This window comes from Geotrypetes seraphini, chromosome 2 (assembly GCF_902459505.1).
Source record: "Geotrypetes seraphini chromosome 2, aGeoSer1.1, whole genome shotgun sequence".
NCBI classification, from domain to species: domain Eukaryota; kingdom Metazoa; phylum Chordata; class Amphibia; order Gymnophiona; family Dermophiidae; genus Geotrypetes; species Geotrypetes seraphini.
Genome location: NC_047085.1, coordinates 143,076,619 through 143,101,380, shown reverse-complemented (window position 1 = coordinate 143,101,380; position 24,762 = coordinate 143,076,619). Strand labels below are relative to the sequence as shown.

Genomic DNA, 24,762 nt, shown 5'->3' with positions numbered 1-24,762 from the left:
TGTTATGTCTGCGGACAATCTACTGCACAAAAGAATCTGTTCAGCAGACTTCAAAGTGCATACAAGCATTATTTTGGCTGTAAAGTTGGCGACCAAGATAAAGTGTGGGCACCTCATGTGTGCTGCACTGTCTGCTATTCTGGATTAACACAGTGGCTGAATGGGAAATGAAAGACGATGCCTTTCACTGTACCCATGGTGTGGCGTGAACCAACAAATCATCACTTAAACTGTTATTTTTGAATGACAAAAATTGCTGGATTCACAAAGAGGAATAAATCAAAAATTGTGTATCCTGATTGCCCGTGAGCAATTAAACCCGTTCCTTCATGACTTGGAGAATCCAGTTCCAATTCTTCCTTCCACATCTGCAGCACAATGTGCCGAAAGTTCAGATGAAGAATGTGCCTCTGCTGCTGTGGAGGAGTTGTATGAACCTGAAGTGGATGAAAAACAACCTCACTTGCTAACTCAAGAAGATCTTAATGATCTGGTTAGAGACTTGTCACTGTCAAAGGAGAAAGCAGAATTTTTGGGTTCGAAGCTGAAACAATGGAATCTTTTAAGGCAGGACACCAAGATATCTTTTTTCTGTAATCGTCATCTGAAATCGTGATCTGAAATCAGCGTCATTAAATTAACTAAGAACTCAGTAGCAAAGAAAAACTTTTTATTTGTCATTTGCAAGATAAATTAATTCTCTATTTTGCTAACACCAGGCCTGGTCTATTTGCACAGGGGAGTTGGATTTGGATTTTTGGTAATACAGATAAAGAGATTTTATAATTCAGGGTGCTACCATAATATAAAGTCTGTATTTCAGTGTCCTGGTTAGCCAGGCCTTGTTGGCAGCCCCTATTAGACTCCTAATATGCATACAGTGTCGAATGCTGCTGAGATGTTGAATTGTGCTAGTATCATTTGTTTACCTTTACTCAGAGCCATTTTTGCTCTGGAAACTAGATCTATTAGGCAGGTTCCTATGTGTAATTCAATCTTTTAGTTGAGTTGCAAATAGAAATTCAATCAGTTTATTTTTGAAAGGTATACTGGCGATTGATCTATAACTGGCCACTTGAGATGGGTCTGAATCTATCCTTTTGGGATGGGGAGAGTAGGATTTCTTCAAATGCTTCAGAAAATCATCCTTGTGCCTGAATTCATCATGAGAGTTAGTCATTTAAGTACTTCTGGCATATCATAGTAAAGATATAGTGGGCATAGATTTAGTTTGTAGCCTATTCTGGATAATCTATTTACACGAGGTCTTAATTCTTTATTGTGACTGTGTTGAAATTTATCCATACTCCGTCTGTTGGAATGCTGACTAGGTTGCTCTCTGAAGTGGCATCTTTTGATTGAGTATCTGTATTGTTGTCTATCATTGTTAGAATATTTAGAATATTGTTTCAATTTTAGTTCAAAAATACTGGACTTGTGTGCTGGGCGTGGGGGAATTCATGTTCACCGAGTTTGTAGAAGAGAGGTTGGTTAGCTTCATCAGTAATCAGAAAAATTTCCTTTGATTCAATTTATTTGTTCCTATCATTTTGGAGTAATGTTTGCGTTTGTGCTGTTTGATATGAGTTATGTTGCGAGTAGATTCCATTTATCTTTAAGCCATTGATCCCTGATTTTCTCCAGGTCCATTCTAGTTTTTGATATTCTTTTTTCACTTTATTCAGTTCTGAGGTGAACCAGAAATTTTCTCATTTCTAAATGCTATGAAGTTTAATGTGGTCTCAATGGATTTTAGCCATTCTATATAATTTAGGTCAGGATTTTGATTTGTTTTTTGTAGTGCTGTTTTTATTTTTTTCCCCAAAACATCTGGGCACCAATCTTACCTCATTTTGGTTGTCACTCCTTTTGGACTAAGTTTTAATAAGGAAGGTCTGCAGTTTAGAGTGAAATTGGATAGGTAGTGATCTGTCCAGATTGAAGGTGTCCATTCGATGAACGATAGAACGTTAGGTATGTTTCCTGTGACCTTATCCAATGTGTGGACTTTTTCATGGGTCAGGCATGCTGTTGTGCATGAAAGATCCTGGCAGAGCATATTAAGCCCCCATCTTATATTCGAGTCAACCATTTTTCCTCCTTTTTGGGTGGAAAAATGGGGGTCTCCACTTATATTCGGATCGACTTATATTCAAGTATATATGGTATTTTAGTTGGCAGAGTAGGATCTCTACATGTTTGGGTCACATAAGGAGTCACTTTATTTCCAGGAATATTTTGTGTACTATAACTATGTTACCTCCTTTTTTTTTTGTCTATTTATTAGTATCATTTTATAGCTTGCCGAACCTTTATCTACTGTCATGTTTCTATGGTTTCTAACTGAATGGCCCATGTCTCCAACTGGTTTATTGGTCTTATCTCGAGTGCTGACCAGCACCCCTGGACTATGCAACCAAGACAGTGAACCCTCAGCATCCATTGTGTCCATTATCCCACTCTAGGGGATCTAGTGACATCCCCCTGTAACAGGTGAATAAGCTAATTCCATCAAACCATTGGGTCTTTGAGGGAAGCAGGAGGAGCCAACTTCACCATGAACTGCTGAAACTTGGGAGACAAGCAAAACAGAAGTTCCTGTTGTAAATACCTCATATGCATCCCTTTGTCAACATACTACCTATGGTCCATAACAGTTGAAAATAATTTCAGGTTCTTGAAGCCTGACAGGAAAAAAAGTGTCCAATGAGACAGATCTAGCTCCTGAATAAAGAAAACCATTACACGGTGACGGGACAAAAGTGCGCGAGACAAACGCGCGCAGACAATTCAGAGCAAGATTTCAGAGCACTGCAGGAAAACCTTCTTTTAAGGGCTCCGACAGGGTGTGTGTGGGGGGAACCCCCCACTCTACTTAATAGGGATCATGCTGCCTCGTGCTGTTGTGTTGGAGGAGTGGGGGGTGTAACCCCCCACATGATACTGAAAACTTAACTTTTTCCCTAAAAATAGAGAAAAAGTTAAGTTTCCAGTATAATGTGGGTTACAACCCCCCAAAACCAGCGTGATCCCTATTAAGTAAAGTGGGGGGGTTCCCCACCAACACCCCCCGTCAGAGCCCTTTAAAAGAAGGTTTTCCTGTGGTGCGCTGAAGTCTTCTGCTGAATTGTTGGCGCGCATTTGTCGTGCGTTTGTCTCGCGCGCTTAAGACTATGAATCCCATTACACATCCCATACTGAAGCGAATGCTCATGTACTCCAGGACCTGAACTGAAATCAAGTGACTCTTAGGGGTATTTAACATCCAATCAAAGCTTTCCAAGAGCTGAACCACTTGAGCCATAGCTGCCCATGTCAGAGTTTGCTTGGATTAGTCAATTATACAGGTAAGAAAGTCCCAAATATCCTCTTTGAGGAGAGGTCCAAGAGGTTGTTGCCAGCCCAAACAGGAGAGTTCTGAACTGAAAATGATGTTGGAGCACACAGAACCACAGAAATCATCTGTGAGGCTCTCTGATGCGACGATGTCTCAGCGATCAAGAGAAGAAAGTAATTCTTTGTGCCTTTTCAAGGCTATCACCAAACGTAATGCCTCCATGCAGAACCCAGAAGGAGGAACGGACTCCCTTGAGATTTAATATGAGGCTGAACAAATTGTTCTTCCTATGTACAATGAAATAGAATAGTGACCCCTATCTTGTTTGGCTTACAGCATGGGCTTAACCACCCAGAGGCAGATTAAATGCTGCAACATGTCCTTGACTGCCCACCATTTGTAGCTTCAGAGCATACTTGCAACACACCACCTCCAGAAACCAGTGGCTGGAAGTCACTAGGGCTTGCTCTCAGATCAACAGGCAAAACAGCCGCCCATCTGCACATCCTGGGAAAGGCCCCACTACTCCTAATTGTGCACCTTTGGCAGAAGAAAAGCTACAGGACGAGGGGTCATCATCCTTGGTCTTCCTCACTCCTCAAAAAGGCTGATCCTTCTGAAAATTTGTTGTGGTCGAAGAGAAGGAACTCTTGTGGCTCAAGTGCCAGTGGCCCCAATCCATAGATTGGCTCTTACTGCCCAATGCTCTGGGGGTATGCACCAGGTGCTGGCAACAGGGATATTCTCGACCAGAGGAGTTGGGGGTGGGGCAGGAAAGGAATTAGATCGCTTTGGACACAATGTAATAAAGCTCAGGGACTGCTCAGGGACACAGGGACTGCACAGGGACACAGGGACTGTTTCCCATGGCTAGCCTGCAGGAACGGGGGAAAAAACAAATCAGTCATTTGCTACAGGTACGGGAACAAGGCTTTGCATCACACCGCAGAGCAGTAAATGGCCTTGTCTAATCAGTGAAGGATCTGCTGTGAATTGCCTCCCTTCCCACCCCTCCTGGCCAGTAGCCACCCCCTCCCCGCAATTCCAAAAGCTCCCCACCCTCGCTCCCGATCACAGGTCAAACAGGCAAAAAACCCAAACCCATGACTCCTCTGGGTCAGCCCCTTTGCGCCTCCTGGGACGGGCTACCAGCCTCTTAGAAGCTTCACGCATGAAAAGGCAACATCTTACACAGAACTGCTCCAGGACCTTCTTCCAGCCAAGTCCTTCCTTCCGGAAGGAGGTCTCAGAGCAGCTCTGTGTGCAATGTTGCCTGCCTCTTTGTCCACAAAGCTTCTAAGAGGCTGGTAGGTCTGCCCCGGAGGCGCAAAGGGGATGAATCAGGGGAGTACCAGGTTTTTGGGGCGTTTTTGCCGTTTTTGATCCGCAATCTGGAGCAAGGGAAGGGGATGTTGGATCTGCGAAAGGGAGGGGGGCTGCTGTTGCACCCGTGAAGGGGGGAAGGGGTGAGTTGGGATGCTGGACTGGCTGGAGATGAAGGAAAGGGAGATAGTTGCTGGAAATCGACTGGGAATTTGGGAGAAGGGAAAAAGGTGCTGGGCTCATGTGGTGGATGGAGTGGAGCTGGAGAGAATGGAATAGAGAAGTGCCAGACCCACATCTGGGTGCTGAAGTGAGGGGATAGAAGTGTTGAATCCATAGGAAGGGATAGAGGTGCAGGACCTGCAGGGAGGAAGAGAAAGAAGGGAAGGGAAAGAGAGAAGGTGATGAAGGAAGAGTAAGTGAAATATTGAACATAGTGGAAGGAGGGAGGAAAGTGTGTGAGACACACATTAATGTAAAGGAGTAAGGGAGGGGAGAATCTGGACACTATACAAAAAGATATACAAAAAGGGAGCTATACAAAAAGATGGGAGATGGTAGGCATGGATGGGACAAAAAGGGGAATGCTGTATGGGGGTGGTATATGGACACAGAAGAGTAATGCTAGACATAGGAGGGTATATGGACAGAAAGAAAAGATGGCAAAACATGGGGGAGAATAAGAACACATAACGATGCTGGACAGTGGGGTGGATAGGGATATAGAGGAGTGATACTGTACACAGGGGGAGGGGATCACAGAATGGTGAGATGAAGGCAGGGGATATGGGCACAGGGGAAATACTAGAAAGGGAAGTATAGGAGACATAGAGAAGGGAGATGCTGAACATGGGGAACAATTCATACACAGAGATAGAAGATGGATGGTGAGCATGGAGAAAGAAGAAATGTCAAATGGTCAGGAGACCCTGGCAAGTGAATTAAGAGAAGACAAAAGAAAACAAGAGACCAGCGCCTGAGACCAACATGATTTGAAGAATAAAATGGCAAGATAACAAAAGGTAGAAAAAAAATTTTATCTTCTATTTTGTGATTAGAACATATCAGATTTGAAACATATATCCTGCTAGAGCTGGTGTTAGACATAACGGGATAGCAAAGTCCAGGCCGTGCTTCTTTAATTTCCAGATGGCTTAAGGCTTTCTCTGACCAGGGGTCAGTTGCCCTAGTTGCACTACTCTAAACTATTCCTGTCATGTGTGAGTGCGGTATTCTGTTAGCATGACTTTTCTGTGTAGCATTCTATAGTAATCTGGCTTATTCAGTTATCTCGAAAGTGGAAGGGATATTTGTGATGGGGAGGGGAGACACAGGTTTTGGTGATACTTGCTCTGTATTATTTATGTTTATAAAATAACAATTGTACAGAATATTGTTTCTTTTTATATTTTAATAAAATTAATTCAATATAAAATCATAACTATTCGAGGCTTGTGCGGATGGGATCGGACAGTTTGCAGGGATAGGGAAGGGACAGGGACTGAGCTCACAGGGATGGGATGAGGACAAATTTCTTTCCCGTGTCATTCTCTACTAACCGCACATTTTAATGCATGGCCCATTATTACATCATTCTCTAAGAGAGAATTACACAGAGAAAAAATGTGATAACACAAAGCCTGGACTACTGTAATGCACTCTATAATGTCTCAAATCCTGGCTGCCAATTAGAAAGGCAGGATGATGCCATCCTTACAGACAGTTCGCTCTAAACTAGACTACCTACATTTTAAATCTAAATTGATGGTCATTAGGCATCAGACTCTATGAACTTATCATAAGGTATGGGATAAGTATTTAACTTGGAAAGCGAAGGTTTTAGTTGGAAGGATCGGTGGGGGAAACCAAATGAGATTCCTCCATAGTTAATATTTATAGTTTCATATCGGGCACTCAAGAGTTTTTCTTTGCTTGATGGGACGGGGGAGGGGGTGGCTGTGGTGGTGGTGGTGGGGTTTGAGATAACATTGATATAGTTCACAACTGTATTATCTGACAGTTTGGTTTTATCAGAGCCAAAGGAAAGGGGAACTTTTAAAAGCAAGGTTCCCCACTGAGCCCTCCAACTGGCTCAGCGGCTGGAGCATCGGTGAGGGGCGGAGTGCTCTCCCACGCCCAGCTAAACGTGGATATATTGTTTGGAATGAGGTGTTTCTAGTGATGCATATTATAAAAATATTTTAGGATGAGCCATCTTGCTAATTACATGTATTTAGTTACAGAGAGATTATAGAATTCATGATAGCAGACTTGTTACTTTCACAAATTTACCTGTATTTTTGTTCCATTTCATCCTTCAATTCCATTTCACTATGTAGCTGTTCTTCAAGTTGATAAACTGTTTTCTGCAACTTTTCTATCTAAAAATAGAAAAGTACATCACATATTTACAATTCTTTATCATACATAAAAATGCATAATTTTCTTACATTCCATAATTTGTCTTAGAATTAGTGCTTGACTAAAAAGAGATTATGTTCTCTTTTCTAGTAGATAGGTGAGACATTCTAGACAGATGGGTTGTGTTCCCATGGCCACATGTCATCTGCAGAAGGAATCCACTCTGGATTTTTTCTCTTGCTTCTACTGTACTTCACTGGACTCCTTAGCTCTACCTACAGTTATTATCCAAGCATCAAGAGCCACGAAATAAATGTGAAATAGAGACGTGTACGACAATCAAGTTCAGCAACAACTGTTCTGCTCAAGAAGTAACATTAACTGCAAACAGCCAACAAAGACCACAAAGGAGCTCAGAAAGTGCTCCTGCAGAAAAAAAAGTAACATATATACAGTATTCTTCCCAGCCCCCAAGAGCTGACAGGCTTCCAAGAAACAACTTGGGGAAGCATAAACAGATTGAGACAGTAGGCAGGCGCAGGAAGGACAGGGCATGAGTCTAGAATATCTCACCTATCTATTGGAAAAGAGCATACCAAGGTAAATACATAATCTCTTTTACAAGTGCAATAAGTGAGACATTCTAGACAGATAGGACATACAAAAAAAGTACCCAAAAAGCTAGTGCTGCCCATAAGACTGAGGACCCAAAAGCAGAGTCCTGTCTTGCCACCACATCCACTCTGTAAAACTTGGCAAACATGTGTAGAGAGGACCACATTGCTGCCCTGCAGATCGCTTCAGGGAAGACAGCTCAAGCTTCGGCTCACGAAGCCACACTCCTGGTAGAATGTGCCTTGACGGAATTGGAAGACTGTGTCCAAGAAAGAATACAGGCTGATGAAATGGTCCTATGGATACATCTGGAAATTGTGGCTTTAGAAGTGGGTGTTCCCCGCTTAACAGAATGAGTCAGCACAAATAGATGGTCAGATAAACAAAATTTGTTAGTGAACTCCAGGTAACGAAGAAGCACTCTGCGTACATCAAGTTTCTTCAAAAGGCAATCTTGTGTCCTGGAACCAGTAGGCTGAAAAACAGGCAAACGCACTTCTTGATTAACATGGAAAGCCAAAATCACCTTCAGCAGGCAGGAAGGAACCGTATGTAGGGAAATTCCAGTCTCCAAGATGCGGAGTAACAGTTCCTTGCAAGAAAGAGCAAGGAATTACGAGACACGCCGCGCTGAAGTAACAGCATCCATAAACACGGTCTTGAACATCAAGTCCAAGAGAGAAGCATCCTGAAGGGGCTCATAGGGAGCCTTGGCGAGACTAGGCAGCACCAGGTTGAGACCCCAGGAAGGGAACGAAGGCTTAACCGGCAGTCTGATGTGAAGAGCCCCCTTTAGAAATCTGGCAACATCAGGATGAGACGCCAAAAAGGCTCTAAAACAAGTTAGCCTGGCTACCTGGACCCGAAGAGATACTTCAGTGAGGTCTTTATCAAAGCCAGTCTGAAGAAAGGTGAGAATCATTGAGATTGGAGCCAAATAAGGGTCCACCTGGTCCTGAGCACACCAGTGTTGGAAAGCCTTCTACGCCATAGTGTAAGCAGAAAATGTAGACAACTTCTTAGACTTTAGAAGTGTGTCAATAACCACATCAGAATAGCCTTTGTGTTCTAAGGCTCCGCACTAAGATCCATGCTGTAAGAGCAAAGTGTCCTGGTTCCTCCATGCAGACTGGACCCTGCTTATGCAGGTCTGGATGGGTGCTCAGCCTAAGGCCATGACCCTTACGAAGATGCATCAGATCTGCATACTATGGTCTGCAAGGCCTATCTGGACCCACCAGAATGATGCAGCCCGGATGGACCATGATCCACCAAATGACCTGGCCTATCATGGGCCAGGGAGGAAAGATATACAGAAGCTCCTGAGGCCATGGCTACACGATTTCAGACTCGGATCTTCGACTGAAGAAATTATCCGCTTTCCTGTTTTTTGTCGTGACAATGAGATCGAAGCGAGGCCGAAACCAGTGCCTCACTATGGTTCTGAACACTGCTGGGGACAGGGCCCACTCACCCAGATCCAAAGTCTATCTGCTGAGGAAGTCAGTTTAAACATTATTGACTCTCGCCACATGTGCTGCTGATAGTGCCTGGAAGTGGCGTTCCACCCACAGAAAAAGAACGCAGGCTTCTTGAGCCAAAGGGGTGCTCTTTTTCCCCCCTGGCAAATGATATAGGTTACTGATGTCACATTGTCGGAGAAGACACTGACTGCTTAGCCCTCTGGAGTCTTCTGCAATCGCATCAGAGCCAGCCAAATGGCTCTCAGTTCCAACTGGTTGATTGACTATATTAACTGAGAGGGCGTCCAACACCCCTGGATTGGACAATGATTGCAGTGGGCTCCCCAGCCCCAAAGGCTGGCATCTGGCATCACCATGATACCAGATGCAATCCACAGCAGAACGCCCTTGAAGAGTGATTGCAAGAGAAGCCACCAAGCTATACTAGCCTGAGCCTCCAGGGAAGACAGGTCTGTAAAGCATCCTTGTGTGGAGCCCAGCGAGAGAATAAAGCATGCTTGAGAAGATGCATACAAATGGTTCCATGAGGGATTGTTGTTACTTAGGAGGCAATTAAGGAGGATAGAACATAAGAATAGCTTTACTGGGTCAAACCAATGGTCCATCAAGTCCAGTAGCCTGTTCTCACGGTGGCCAAACCAGGTCACTAGTACCTGGCTAAAACCCAAGGAGTAGCAATATTCCATGCTACCGATCCAGGGCAAGCAGTGGCTTTCCCATGTCTTTCTTAATAACAGACTATGGACTTTTCCTCCAGGAACTTGTCCAAACCTTTCTTAAAACCAGCTACACGATCCGCTCTTACCATATTCTCTGGCAACGCGTTCCAGAGCTTAACTATTCACTGAGTGAAAAATATTTTCCTCCTAGTTTCAAGTTTATTAAAAAAAATTTTAAGCCACTTAATCAGGTTTCTAAGTAGTGTACAATATAAAATTTAAATAAAACAGATTAAAATTCAGGGATACTAGACAAAACCAAAGTGGCTTAGTAAAACACATAATAAGACATGGACTTACTTCAAACAATAGGAAAGAAGGGGAAGAACTATAATCGTGAAAGAAAAAGCAAAACAAAAAAGGAAAAAACAATAAGTTAGGGTCTCCAAACTCTCTGACTTGTCTACCTTGCCAAGCCACTTTATGGCCTCTCATATTCAATCTCTGTTTTATCTAAATGTCCTGTCTTTGTTACGCTTTTATATTATATGCCTTTCATTGCCATGTATGTAACATCGCTGTAAATGTACAGTTTCTTCTTTTGTTAACCGCATTGAACTTCCATGGTATTGCGGTATACAAGAATAAAGTTATTATTATTATTATTATTAAAAAGTGATAAAATTTGTTTGCTTTGTCCTTAAGAGGACAGTTATTTTCCAAAGGCATCCTGGAACAAATTTTTTTTTGTTTTGATTTGAATTGTTTTATTTCGGATTCACTGCCCAAATGATTGGGCAGTGAATTTGAGAGAGTAGGGGCAGTGACAGCAAAATTATTGGAACGTAACGTGTTGATTAATTTTAAAGACGGTATGATGAGAAGATTTTGTGACATAAGAACATAAGAAATGCCGCTGCTGGGTCAGACCAGTGGTCCATCATGCACAGCAGTCCGCTCACGCGGCAGCCATTTTGGTCAAAGACCAGTACCCTAACTGAGACTAGCCCTACCAGCGTACGTCCTTGTTCAGTAGGAACTTGTCTAACTTTGTCTTGAATCCCTGGAAGGTGTTTTCCCCTATGACAGCCTCCGGAAGAGCGTTCCAATTTTCCACCACTCTCTGGGTGAAGAAGAACTTCCTTACGTTTGTATGGAATCTATCCCCTTTCAACTTTAAAGAGTGCCCTCTCATTCTCCCTACCCTGGAGAGGGTGAACAACCTGTCCTTATCTACTAAGTCTATCCCGTTCAGTACCTTGAATGTTTTGATCATGTCCCCTCTCAATCTCCTCTGTTCGAGGGAGAATAGGCCCAGTTTCTCTAATCTGTCACTCTACGGCAGCTCCTCCAACCCCATAACCATCTTAATCGCTCTTCTCTGGACCCTTTCGAGTAGAACCATATCCTTCTTCATGTACAGCGACCAGTGCTGTATGCAGTACTCCAGGTGAGGGCGCACCATGGCCAGGTACAGCGGCATGATAACTTTCTCCGATCTGTTTGTGATCTCCTTCTTTATCATTCCAAGCATTCTGTTCGCCCTTTTCTCCGCTGCCGCACATTGTATAGACGGCTTCATCGACTTGTCGATCAAAACTCCCAAGTCCCTTTTCTGGGAGGTCTCTCCAAGTACTGCCCCAGACATCCTATACTCGTGCTTGAGATTTTTGTTACTGACATGCATCACTTTATACTTATCCATGTTGAACTTCATCTGCCATCTCGATGCCCAATCCTTGAGCCTGAATATGTCATGTTGTAGATCTTTGCAATCCCCCTGCTTCTTCACTACTCTGAATAACTTCGTATGGTCCACAAATTTAATCACCTCACTCGTCGTACCTATGTCCAGATCGTTTATAAAGATGTTGAAGAGTACGGGTCCAAGCACCGAGCCCTGCGGCACCCCTCTAGTGACACTCTTCCAGTCCGAGTATTCCCCATTTACCCCCACTCTCTGTTTCCTATGCTCCAGCCAGTTTTTAATCCATTGTGATCCATCCATCCTTGATTCCATGGCTCGCAATTTTCCGAAGTAGTCGTTCATGCGGAACCTTGTCAAACGCCTTCTGAAAGTCCAGATATACAATGTCGACCGGGTCGCCCTTGTCTATCTGCCTGTTTACTCCCTCGAAGAAGTGCAGCAAGTTTGTCAAACAAGATCTGCCTTTGCTGAAACCGTGCTGGCTGGTTCTCAGACTGTGTCTGTCAAGGTGATCAATGATGGGGTCCTTTATCAGCACCTCTACCATCTTTCTCGGTACCGAGGTCAGACTCACCAGTCTGTAGTTTCCCTGATCTCCCCTCAAACCTTTTTTAAGATCGGCGTAACATTTGCCACCTTCCAGTCCTCCGGAATCTTTCCCATTTTGATCGACAGATTGGCTATTAGTTGAAGCAGTTCAGCTATGGTCCCTTTCAGTTCCTTGATGACCCTCAGATGGATGCCATCTGGTCCTGGGGATTTATCGCTCTTAAGCCTATCAATCTGCCTGCATACCTCTTCTAGACTGACCGTCAACCCTGTCAGTTTCCCGTTTTCACTTCCAGCATATAGCCTGATGGGTTCCAGTATGCTGTGTATATCCTCTTTGGTAAATACAGATGCAAAAAATGTGTTCAGTCTATCAGCGATTTCTTTGTCCTCCTTTAGCGCTCTCTTTATTCCTTGGTCATCCAACGGTCCCACCGCTTCCTTCGCGGGTCGTTTTCCTTTAATATATTTGAAAGAACGGCTTGAACTTTTTCGCCTCCTTGGCTATTTTTTTCCTTAGTGTCTCTTTTTGCCACTTTTACCGCCTTATGGCACCTGCGTTGATGTTGTTTGTGCTTATTCCAGTTTTCATCCGTTTTTGATCTTTTCCATTCTTTAAATGAGGTTTTGTTGTGTTTGATCGCTTCCTTAATCTCTACAGTGAGCCCTGCCATTTCTTTACTCTTTTTCCTCTTTGATCCCTTGTTCATATGTGGTATATATAGATTTTGCGTCCCGGTGACCGTATCCTTAAAAAGAGACCAAGCTTGCTCCAGCATTCTTATAGTGTTTATCCTCTTCTTAATTTTCTTCCTCACCATGCGTCTCATCCCTTCGTAGTTTCCTTTTCGGAAGTTTAGGGCCATGGCTGTCGTTCTGGACCAACGTTTCGCCCCTATTTCCAGGTTGAAGCGTATCATATTGTGATCGCTGTTTCCCAGCATCCCTTCTACTTCCACATCCTGTGCTGGTCCTCACAGCCCATTTAGAACTAAGTCCAGAATTGCGTTTCTTCTTGTGTTTTCCTTGACAAGTTGTTCCAGGAAGTAATCGCCTACAGTTTCCAGGAACTTGGTCTCTCTAGCACAGCCAGAGGTGACTAGGTTCCATTCTATCCCCGGATAGTTGAAGTCGCCCATGATAACTGCGTTGCCTCCCTTGCAGTTGCGTTTAATCTCATCCGTCATTTCTTCATCAATTTCTTCGGACTGCTCTGGGAGTCGGTAGTAGATGCCTATCCTTGTTTCTGGTCCATTTGTTCCTAGAATTTTGATCCATAAAGACTAACTTATCTGTCCGTTGTAGCATGTTCTCTTCAGTAGATTCAATTCCCTCTTTGATGTATATGGTAATGCCTCCTCCTTTCTGAGCCACTTTGTCTCTGCGGTATAGTTTGTATCCTGGTAGCACCGTGTCCCAAACATTTTCATCAGTCCACCATGTTTCCGTGATGCCGATGATGTCGACGTCATCCTTTTGTGCCACAGCTTCTAGTTCACCCATCTTATTTCTAAAGCTCCTTGCAAAGAGCAGCCTGTTCCCTTCTTGCGTGTCCTTCCCCTCTTGTGTCTCTTTCGGTCTGTCCTGTCTGCGATCTGGTGAGATTTTCCCTCCATCTTCCTGCATGGTATCCTCCGGGTATACTAGTTCCCGAACCATAGACTCTCTCTCTCGGTTGACTGTCGGCTTTCCCCTTCTTCCTAGTTTAAAAACTTCTCAACTTCTCTCTTGATGTTGCTCGCAAGTAGCCTCGTTCCGTCTCTGCTGAGGTGGAGTCAGTCTTTCCTGAATATCTTGCTCTTCCCCCAGAACGTTGTCCAGTTGCGCACAAAGTGAAATCCTTCTTCCTCACACCAGTGCCGCATCCATGCGATGACTGATTGCAGCTCCATCTGTCTCTTCTCATCTGCCCTGGGTACCGGCAGGATCTCCGAGAATGCTATCATCTGTGTTCTGGTCTTCAGCTTCTCTCTTAGCATTCGGAACTGGTCTTTCAGTACTTCTCTGTTGTAGTTCCTGTTGCTCACGTTGTTCATCCCCACATGGATCACCACTGCCGTGTCTTCTTCTTCCACACTATCAACAATCCTATCGATGCGGTTCACTATGTCTTCAGACAGGTCACCAGTTGATCCAGTCTTCCTCCCGCTATGTGGCTGTCAACTTTCCTGATGATAGAGTCCCCCACGACAATTGCTGTCCTCTCTATCTTCTCTTGATTCTCCAGTCACAGGTCCGTGTCCTTGGTGTATGTCCATCTCTCCAGCCGTAGATCCGTGTCCTTTGTTCCTATCCATTTCCTCTCATCCTGGCGTTCGTCTTCTTGTGGGTTCCCTCTGCTGTTTCTAGATCCTGCTGCTGTATCCCCCATTTCCTCCTGGTGGCTGTCCGTCTGCTGGTCCACAATCTCTGTAGGTGTATCCTAGCAGTTCCACTGCCTCCCTGTATGCCTTTTCTATGAAGTTCTCCAGGTCCCGGACTTTTTCCTCGATGGTGTGCTCTGTCTTGATCATCTCTGCATCTCTGTCTTCCTCCTCCACTGCATGAAGTGCCTCCAGTTCCAGTATTCTGCTCTCCAGGAGTCTGACTCGCTTCTTCAGGCTTTCCAGTTCTCCACATCGAGCGCATATCTAAGACCGCCTCCCAGAAGGGAGGTAGTCATACATATGGCAGACGGTGCAGATAACTGGGTAGCTCAACATCCTGCTTCTGTCTGCTATCTCTGTTACTGCCCGCTTGCCGGTCTCCTGTGGATGTCTTCTGTGTCTGCTGTGGATGTCTACTGTGCCTTCTGTGTTCACCTGGTTATGTCCTCAGTGTCCATCTGGTTGTGTGTCCTTTGTGCCTGCTTTGTCCTCTGTGCCCCCTGTGTCTGCCTAGTTGTGTGTCTCTGTACCTGCTTGATCCGCCTGGCTGAATGTCCTCTGCGTCTGCTGTGGTCTCCCTCTGCTCTTCTTTAGTGGTGGCTCGTCCCTTCTCAAGGCCCTTCGCAAAGGCGCTCTCGTTAAGGCGAGCGGCTTTAACGCTTGCCTTGGACACGCGGCTAACGGCTAAGCGCCGTTAGCCCCCTCCCCTTTTAAGGGAGAGCTCCGGGTCCCTGCGGGTGATGTCAGGGGGGTGGGCGGAGCTACCTCTCGCCACAACCCCTCACCCTCTGCCTCCTCTCCTGTTCCTTCCCTTCTGCCTCCTCAGCACTTGTCTCCTCTTTCCTCCCTTCCGCCTTACTCCTCAGCCTGACTTCTGCCTTCCCCGATCTCGAGACAAGCTGAATCAGCTGGATCCGCGAGCCGTTAGCCCCTCCCCTTTTAATGGGGAGCTCCAGGTCCGCTGCGAGTGACATCAGGGGGTGGGTGGAGCTACCTCTTGCCGCAGCCCCTCACCCTCTGCCTCCTCTCTTGTTCCTTCCCTTCTGCCTCCTCAGCACGTGTCTCCTCTTTCCTCCCTTCCGCCTCACTCCTCAGCCCGACTTCTGCCTTCCCCGATCTCAAGACAAGCCGAATCGATTGGTTTTAAAAGTATTTCCCTGTAACTTCATTGAGTGTCCCACTAGTCTTTGTAATTTTTGACAGAGTGCAAAATTGATTCACTTGTACCCATTCTACTCCACTCAGGATTTTGTAGACTTCAATCATATCTCTCCTCAGCCGTTGCTTTTCCAAGCTGAAGAGCCCTAACCATTTTGGTCTTTCCTCATACGAGAGGAGTTTCATCTCCTTTACCATCTTGGTCGCTCTTCTCTGACAAGTTCAACTCTGGTTCATTGTAGGAATATTCAAAGTATTTTTCGCTCCATAAAATGCACTTTTTCCATCTCCAAAAAGGTGTGGAAAAGTAAGTGCGTCTTATGAAGCGAAGATACAAATTTGTTAAGCCCGCTGCTGCCGCCTCACTTTTAAACCCTCCTGCTGCCGCCGCTTATTGTTAACTCCCCCCCCAAGGCCGGCCGCTGCATTTAAAAAAAAAAAAAATCGCCACCGCTGCATCTTTAAAACCCGCCTGCTTGCCCGCTGCCATCGTACCTGGTAGTCCAGCGTATTTCCCGGCCAGTGGCGCCACAGGCCAGAAGCACAGAGATCAGGAGCAAGCCTTCCATGCTCAAGCCTGGGCCTGCGCCGATCTCCGAATGGCTGCAGTGGTATAAAATCACAGGACATCACACTACCAACATAATCCTTGTACTAAGGTACATGATGTCAGCATTATATTACGAGGATTCTCTGCACCAGGAGGGACAGGGAAGCTTCTGTAGTTTGGTAAAAAATGCTAAAGATACTGGATAAAAACCTTTCTTACATACCGGAGACTGGGAAGATCTACCCTTCAGCAGGACAATGAACTTTAGTACAAAGCTGCAAGAAAGTAGCTGAACAAGAATACAGTAAATGTCCTCAAATGGCCCACTCAAAGCCCAGACTCAAAGAAAGAAAGAAATCCATTGCATCTCCTGAAGACTGCCATCCACAGAAGACCTCTCAATGAAATTGGGTAAAAACTATATCATTCTGCTCTGCAAATATAGTAGACACTTATATTAAATAACTCATGGCTATTATTCCTACAATAAGGAGCTTTTACCAAGACTCTAAATCAATGGTGCGACGACTAAAGAAATCAAGAATTTTGTTTTCTTATTCTTATTTTTCACTATTTAAATAGACGTACTTTACTCTGAAATGTAAAGTACTGTATGAACATAAGAATTGCCGCTGCTGGGTCAGACCAGTGGTCCATCGTGTCCAGCAGTCCGCTCACGCGGCGGCCCCCAGGTCAAAGACCAGTGCTCTAAACAAGTCCAGCCTCACCTGCGTACGTTACAGTTTAGCAGGAACTTGTCCAACTTTGTCTTGAATCCCTGGAAGGTGTTTTCCCCTATAACAGACTCCGGAAGAGCGTTCCACTTTTCTACCACTCTCTGGGTGAAGAAGAACTTCCTTATGTTTGTACGGAATCTATCCCCTTTCAACTTTAATGAGTGCCCTCTCGTTCTCCCTACCTTGGAGAGGGTGAACAATCTCTCTTTATCTGCTAAGTCTATTCCCTTCAGTATTTTGAATGTTTTGATCATGTCCCCTCTCAGTCTCCTCTGTTGATAGATCAGTGAAACAAACTCCAACTAATGCATTATGAATGTTATTTATTAGACAGCAAAATATGAAAAATGTACAAACGTGAAAATATTACAAAGAATTGGGTTATCTCATCAGGTTTTCATAATCTGTTTCAGTTACAAAAAAGAAGTACTTGGTGGCATTCTAGTATTGTAAACTATCCTCATGTTTCAGGCTTACAATTATATACTGACATTCTATACAAACAACTGAACATACCTGGCTTTTATCTACTTGGGAAATGTTTCTGTTATCTGTGGGACTTGTTGCAGCACCAGATACATATCTACAATATAAGAAAATTTCAAATTATTTCAACAATTTAAACTGGTTTACAATCTCTATCTTTAATAATTCTGTATATGCTTCCCAAAGAAACCTATTGCTTTGGGTATTTGAATAATGAGCAAATTCAGTACTTTGTGGAATGCTCATTACAATGGAAAGACTGTTCTTTAAATTTACAATTAGGAACCAGTCTTTTAATTCTAAAATATAATTGGGCTGCTAACTTACACCATTTTAACTATCACTATAGTGCCAAACGTTGGTGCATACAGAATTACAATGTGCTCAGAAAGCTCAAGAGGTAGTGGTGCCCTGAGTGAACTTTTGCTTTGCAGCCTCCCTTTTGAGGCCAGTCTTGCAGTATGAACAGCACAGATATCTGCACTCATACCACAAGAGCCAGCCAACACCAGAAGATATCTGGTGTTGTATCTTAAATGTATTCTACATATTTAGATCCCAGATATTGTGCCCCACCATATATGATCACTTTCTCAGCTTCTGCTGCTGTTATTACTATTTATCATTTCTATAGTGCTGAAAGGCATATGCAGTACTGTGCATTTAACATGTAATAGACAGTCTCTGTTCCGAAGAGCTTACAATCTAATTTAACAGATAAGAGTTTGAGGCGTTTCTTGCAGAGAAAATGATAGGATGAACAAAGGTATATTACAGTAAGTGGGTGTTAGGATTTGACATCAGCCTCAAAAAAGTGGACTTTTAGCTTGGATTTGAATATTACTAGAGATGGAGCCTGATATAATGACTCATGCAGTCTGTTTCAGGTATACGGTGCAACAAAATAGAAGGGACGGAGTCTAGAGATGCAGTGGAGGAGAAAGGTATGGATAAGAGGAACTTCAGAGAAAGGAGCACAGGAGGAGATGAATGAGGAGAGATATTGAGGGGATGCAGAGTTATTGTATTTGTAGGTCATTAAGAGGAGTCTGAACTGTATTCTGAAATGGAGCAGAATTTTGAATAGATTGAAGAGGAGAGAGATTGGTGAGTGGAAGATCTGAGAGAAGCAAGGTGCAGTAATCTAAGAAAGAGGTGATGAGAGTGTGGATAAGGGTTTTGGTAGCTCGGAAAGGATAGGGTGGATTTTGGTAACATTATAGAGGAAGAAGCAGCAGCAGGCTTTAGTGGTTTCTTGGATTTGAGTGAATGAGAGAATGGAGTCAAAGTGCAGGAGCTAGAGGGACTCCGCTCCATAGAGGAACCAAGGGATTTTGAACCAACTGAGGACACCACCAGAGAAATCCACATCAACGAACAGGTCAGAGAGCTCGAGAGATTCATCGAAGAGGCCTGCAGGATGGTAGAGACACAGGATCACCCGATCTTCAGAAGGGAACAAACGGATGGAGGACAGGACCCGCCAGGAGCCACCAAGACTCGCCAGGACCCACCAGGAGCTGAGGGAGAGGAACCTTGCGGAGGAACCATTCAGGAGGAGGAAGGTTTGAAGGACCCAATCATCGACACAGACCTGAGACCCAGGAGGAAACTGAGAAAAGGAAAATCTGCTATCGTTGTGGGAGACTCAATCCTGAGAGAGGTGGACAGTCACATAGCAGGGGGCAGAGCGGATCGCCTAGTGACATGTCTCCCAGGGGCGAGGACAAAGGACATCTCCGACAGAATCGAGAGAATCATGGAGGGAGCTGAGACGGAGGAAACAGCAGTGATTGTCCACGTCGGAACAAATGACGTCAGCAGAAGGAATTTCAACATGACTACACTGACCGAGCAGTTTAAGATCCTGGGGAGGAAGCTGAAGCTGAGGACAGGGAAGATAGCCTTTTCTGAGATCCTGCCAGTACCAAGGGCAGATGCGAGGAGGCAGACCGAGCTGCAAGCAACAAATGGATGGCTGAGACGATGGTGTGAGGAGGAGGGTTTCCTCTTTGTACGAAACTGGTCAACCTTCATGGGGAAAAACAAGCTCTACAGGAGAGACGGACTGCATTTGAGCACGGCTGGGACGAGGTTGCTGGCACGTAACATCCAGACCTGCATAGACATGACTTTAAACTGACAACGAGGGGAAAGCCGATAGTCGATCTGACATCGACACATCGGGCCACAGTATCGAGCAAGGATACTGAAACAGGAAATGGCGTTTGCGGACTGGAGACAAAATGGACACTTTTTGGACACAAACCCAAAGATGCAGTACAGGGACCTGAGAGGCAATTAGAGCAAAAAAGCACGACAAGGAGGAAACAGACGGAACCAGAGGGCTATCAAAGAACCAAGAAGCGGGCAGAGGACAAGTTAGACACACCACAAGCAGCCCGTGAGGAGACCAGCAGGAGCAACAAATCAAGAGTAGATCCTAAAGAAAAAGTAACTAACTGGGACTTAAATTGCCTATACACAAATGCTAGGAGCCTAAGGACTAAAATGGGGGAGCTAGAAGTTATAGCCAGAAACAAGGACCTAGACATAATAGGAATCACAGAGACATGGTGGTCAGAGGACAACAAATGGGACGTGGCCCTGCCAGGGTACAAACTCTACAGGAGGGACAGGGCACACAAGAAGGGGGGAGGAATAGCCCTGTATATAAAGGACTCCATTCCTTCATCCAGAACAGAAACAACAAGGGCAGACAGTTTGGAGTCACTATGGGTTAAACTGACAGGAGGGGAAGGAGCTGACATCAAATTGGGACTGTACTATCGCCCACCAGGACAGCCAGAAGCAAACGACCTGGACCTGGAGGCCGAACTGAGGCAGGTGTGCAAAAGTGGAAGGGTGGTGGTTATGGGAGACTTCAACTATCCGGGAATAGACTGGGTCATTGGACACTCAAATTGCACGAGAGAAACTAAATTCCTAGAGGTGATAAGGGACTGTTTCATGGAGCAGCTAGTCACGGAACCAACGCGAGGGGAGGCTACTCTAGACCTAATCCTCAACGGGCTAGAGGGACCCGCAAAGGAAGTGGTGGTACTAGCACCACTAGGGAACAGCGATCACAACATGATCCAGTACAAATTAAACATGGGAACACCAAAGGTGAAAAGAACCACAACGACAGCACTTAACTTCAGAAAAGGAAACTACAAGGACATGAGGAAAATGGTAGGGAAAAAGCTCAGAAACAGCTCAGGGAAGGTGAAGACCGTAAAGGAAGCCTGGACACTGCTTAAAGGCACAGTGCTCGAGGCACAAGACCTGTACGTCCCAAGGTTTAGGAAAGGGTGCAAAAAAAATCGAACTAGAAACCCAGCATGGATAACAACTGCAGTCAAAAAGGCGATAAGCGACAAGAAATCATCCTTCAAGAAATGGAAAAAGGAACCAACAAAGGAAAACCAGGAAGAACACAAAAGACACCAGAAAAAATGCCATCAGGAGGTCAAGAAAGCAAAGAGAGAATATGAGGAAAGACTGGCAGGAGAAGCAAGAAACTTCAAACCCTTCTTCAGGTATGTGAAAGGGAAACAATCAGCCAGAGAGGAAGTGGGACCACTGGATGATGGAGACAGGAAAGGAGCGATAAAGGAAGAAAAAGAGATAGCTGACAGGTTAAACAATTTCTTCTCGTCAGTCTTCACCAGAGAGGACACATCCAATATCCCAGAACCCGAGGTGTTTATAAACGGAGAACACGACGAAAGACTGATTCAACTAGAGGTAAGTAAAGAGGATGTCCTCAGACAGATAGACAGACTAAAGAGCGACAAATCACCAGGCCCGGACGGCATCCACCCAAGGGTACTAAAAGAACTGAGAAACGAAATAGCAGAGACACTTCAACAAATATGTAACCTCTCCCTAAAAACTGGGGAGATCCCAGAAGACTGGAAAATAGCAAATGTCACGCCCATCTTCAAGAAGGGATCAAGGGGTGACCCGGGAAACTACAGGCCTGTGAGCTTGACCTCGGTTCCGGGAAAGATGATGGAAGCAATGGTAAAGGATGCAATCTGCGAACACATAGAAAACAATGGACAACTGAAGGCGAGCCAGCATGGCTTCCGCAAGGGAAGGTCGTGCCTCACGAACTTGCTGCACTTCTTTGAGGGAATAAACAGCCAGATGGACAAGGGGGAATCCATAGACATCATTTACCTTGACTTCCAAAAAGCCTTCGACAAGGTACCTCACGAACGGCTACATAAAAAGCTGTGGAACCACGGGGTGCAAGGGGATATCTACCGATGGATCAAACACTGGTTGGCGGGCAGGAAACAGAGGGTTGGAATAAAAGGCCAATACTCAGACTGGCAATGGGTCACGAGCGGAGTTCCGCAGGGGTCGGTGCTGGGACCTCTACTGTTCAATATATTTATAAACGATCTGGAGACGGGGACAAAATGTGAGGTTATCAAATTTGCTGATGACACCAAACTCTGCAGCAGGGTTAGAAACACGGAAGACTATGAAGACCTGCAAAGGGACCTAACAAGACTGGAAGACTGGGCAAACAAGTGGCAAATGAGTTTTAACGTACAGAAATGCAAGGTCATGCATGTAGGGAAAAAGAACCCGATGTTCAGCTACAAAATGGGGGGAACACTGCTAGGGGTGAGTAACCTTGAAAGGGACCTGGGGGTGATGGTAGACACATCACTGAAACCATCGGTGCAGTGTGCGACAGCCTCAAAGAAAGCAAACAGAATGCTGGGCATCATCAAAAAGAGTATCACAACCAGGACGAAAGAAGTCATTATGCCGCTATATCGCGCAATGGTGCGCCCGCACCTGGAGTACTGTGTGCAGTACTGGGCGCCGTACCACAAGAAGGACATGGCGGTACTCGAGGGAGTGCAGAGGAGGGCGACTAAACTGATAAAAGGTATGGAAAATTTTTCATACGCTGACAGGTTAAAAATGCTGGGTCTGTTCTCCCTAGAGAAGAGGAGACTTAGAGGGGACATGATAGAAACCTTCAAAATCCTAAAGGGCATAGAGAAAGTAAATAAGGACAGATTCTTCAAACTATGGGGAGCCACAAACACTAGGGGTCACTCGAAGAAATTGAAAGGGGACAGGTTTAGAACAAATGCTAGGAAGTTCTTTTTTACCCAGAGGGTGGTGGACACATGGAACGCACTTCCAGAGGATGTGATAGGCCAGAACTCTGTATAAGGGTTCAAGGAGGGTTTGGATAGGTTCCTGGAGGATAAGGGGATAGAGGGGTACAGATAGAACTTGAGGTAGGTTGTAGAGGTGTTCAGAAACCACTTCGCAGGTCGTGGATCTGATGGGCCGCCGCGGGTGCGGACCGCTGGGCGAGATGGACCTCTGGTCTGACCCAGTGGAGGCAACTTCTTATGTTCTTATGACCCCCAAGGCTGTGAGCTGACAAGACAGGGAGGAGAGTGTTGTCCACAGAAATACAGAATGGGGGGATGGGGTTTAAGTGAAAAGATAAGGAACTCAGTCTTGGCCATTTTCAATTTTAGAGGGCAGTGAGACATCCAGGCAGCAATGTCTGACAGGCAGGCTGAGATTCATGCCTGGATTCCTGTAGAGATATCTGGTGTGGAGAGGTAGATCTGGGAGTCTTCAGCAAAGAGGTGATGCTGAAAACCATGAGAGGAGATCAGTGCACAGAGGGAGTGGGTATAGTTGGAGAAAAGAAGAGGTCCCAAGTCAGAGCCTTGAGGTACACCAATTGATAGTTGGATAGCAGTGGAGGAGGATCCACCATTGCAAACACTGAAAGTTTAATGGGAGAGATAGGAAGAAAACCAGGTGAGAACAGAACCCTGGAATCCCAATGAGTACAACGTATCAAGGAGTAGGTGATGATCAAGTGTCAAAGGCACCAGATAAATTGAAAGGGATGAGTATAGAGTAGAAGCCTTTGGATCTAGCCAGGAATATGTCATTGGAGACTTTAGCTAGGGCAGTTTCCATGGAATGCAGTGGGTGAAAGTCTGATTTAAGTGAGTTAAGAACAGCTTGAGATGAAAGGAAGTCCATGCAACAGACAGCATATTCAAGTAGTTTGGATAAGAGGGGAAGGATGGGGGATGGGGTGATAGTTGGAGGGCATGTGGGATCTAGAGAGGGTTTTTTTGAGGAGAGGTGTAACTACAGCAATGTTTGAAGACATCAGGAACAGTTGCAGTGGAGAGTGATAGGTTGAGGATGTGACAGACAGGAGGGATGACAGTGAAAGAAATAGCACTGAGTAGGTGGTGAGAATCTGTTTAGAGGAGCAGCTAGTGGGTTTGGAGGAGGAGAGAAGATGTGCAGTTTCTTCATCAGCGATTTCAGAAAAGGAGGAAAATGTAGCAGGGGTTATGGGGAGGTTGTCAGAAAGGATAGATTGAAGGAAGAAGAGGTGAGAGGGAGGTGACCTAGTTGAGAACTCATGGTGAATTTGCAGAACTTTGTTATAGAAGAACTCAGCCGCAGCCTGGAGAGAACGTGAAGGGGGGAATTGGAGGTGAGGGCACTTTGAGTAGAGTTTAGTGTGGCAAAGAGATGATGAGTGCAAGGTCAGCCGAAGGGAGACTAGGAGCTGTGCCTAGTCCTGAGCACATGGTAGAAGAGTCCTGAGCACATGGCAGAACAGTGAGCGGAGAGTGTGCTAGCAGGAAGAAGCAGAGAGAGGAGCAGAGAAGGCGGTGCTAGTAGGGGAAGAGGCGAGAGCTAACTCCGCCCACCCCTGATGTCACCAGCCAAACTCCCCGCATAAAAGGGGACGAGCCAACGGCAGAGAGTCCACAGTGCAAGGCCAGCCGAAGGGAGACTAGGAGCTGTGCCTAGTCCTGAGCACATGGTAGAAGAGTCCTGAGCACATGGCAAAACAGTGAGCGGAGAGTGTGCTAGCAGGAAGAAGCAGAGAGAGGAGCAGAGAAGGCGGTGCTAGCAGGGGAAGAGGTGAGAGCTAACTCCGCCCACCCCTGACGTCACCAGCCAAACTCCCCCTATAAAAGGGGACGAGCCAAGAGCGCCTTTGCGAAGAGCTTAAGAAGAGCCAAACTACACAAGACAACGATAACTTAGGGCAACAAGCGGACCTCTCAAACACACTTCACCCTAATCGTACAGGCTCTCATACTAACTCACAGACAGCAACCCTCTCAGATATCTCAAACTCTCAGTCTCTCAGACACCCTTATCTTTCAAGCACTAGATACCCCAATCTTCCAACTCTCAGACACCCTAATCTTTCAAAATCTCACACCTGCTCACAGAATTTTCCTAATTCTCTACCTTACTGACAGGCAGACCTCAATTACAACTCAGCAATGGCAGGGAGGACAAGAAGCGCGAAGTCTACAATCAAGACCAGTATTCCAGTCGCTATGGGGATCCAGGAAGCGACCACGAACTGCGTGCAGAAGGAGGAGGA

General features: G+C 45.3%; 1 protein-coding gene across 1 annotated transcript in view; it reads right to left on the bottom strand.

The window, feature by feature from the left end:
• The window catches only part of ROCK1 (Rho associated coiled-coil containing protein kinase 1), a 398,571-nt gene that overhangs the window by 188,702 nt on the left and 185,107 nt on the right, over positions 1 to 24,762 (bottom strand). The window contains exons 11-12 of the mRNA XM_033933927.1: positions 17,364 to 17,430; positions 6,953 to 7,041 (exon numbers count right to left, since the gene is read on the bottom strand). Of these exons, the coding sequence (XP_033789818.1) occupies positions 6,953 to 7,041; positions 17,364 to 17,430 (156 nt within the window). The remainder of the gene's footprint in view (positions 1 to 6,952; positions 7,042 to 17,363; positions 17,431 to 24,762) is intronic.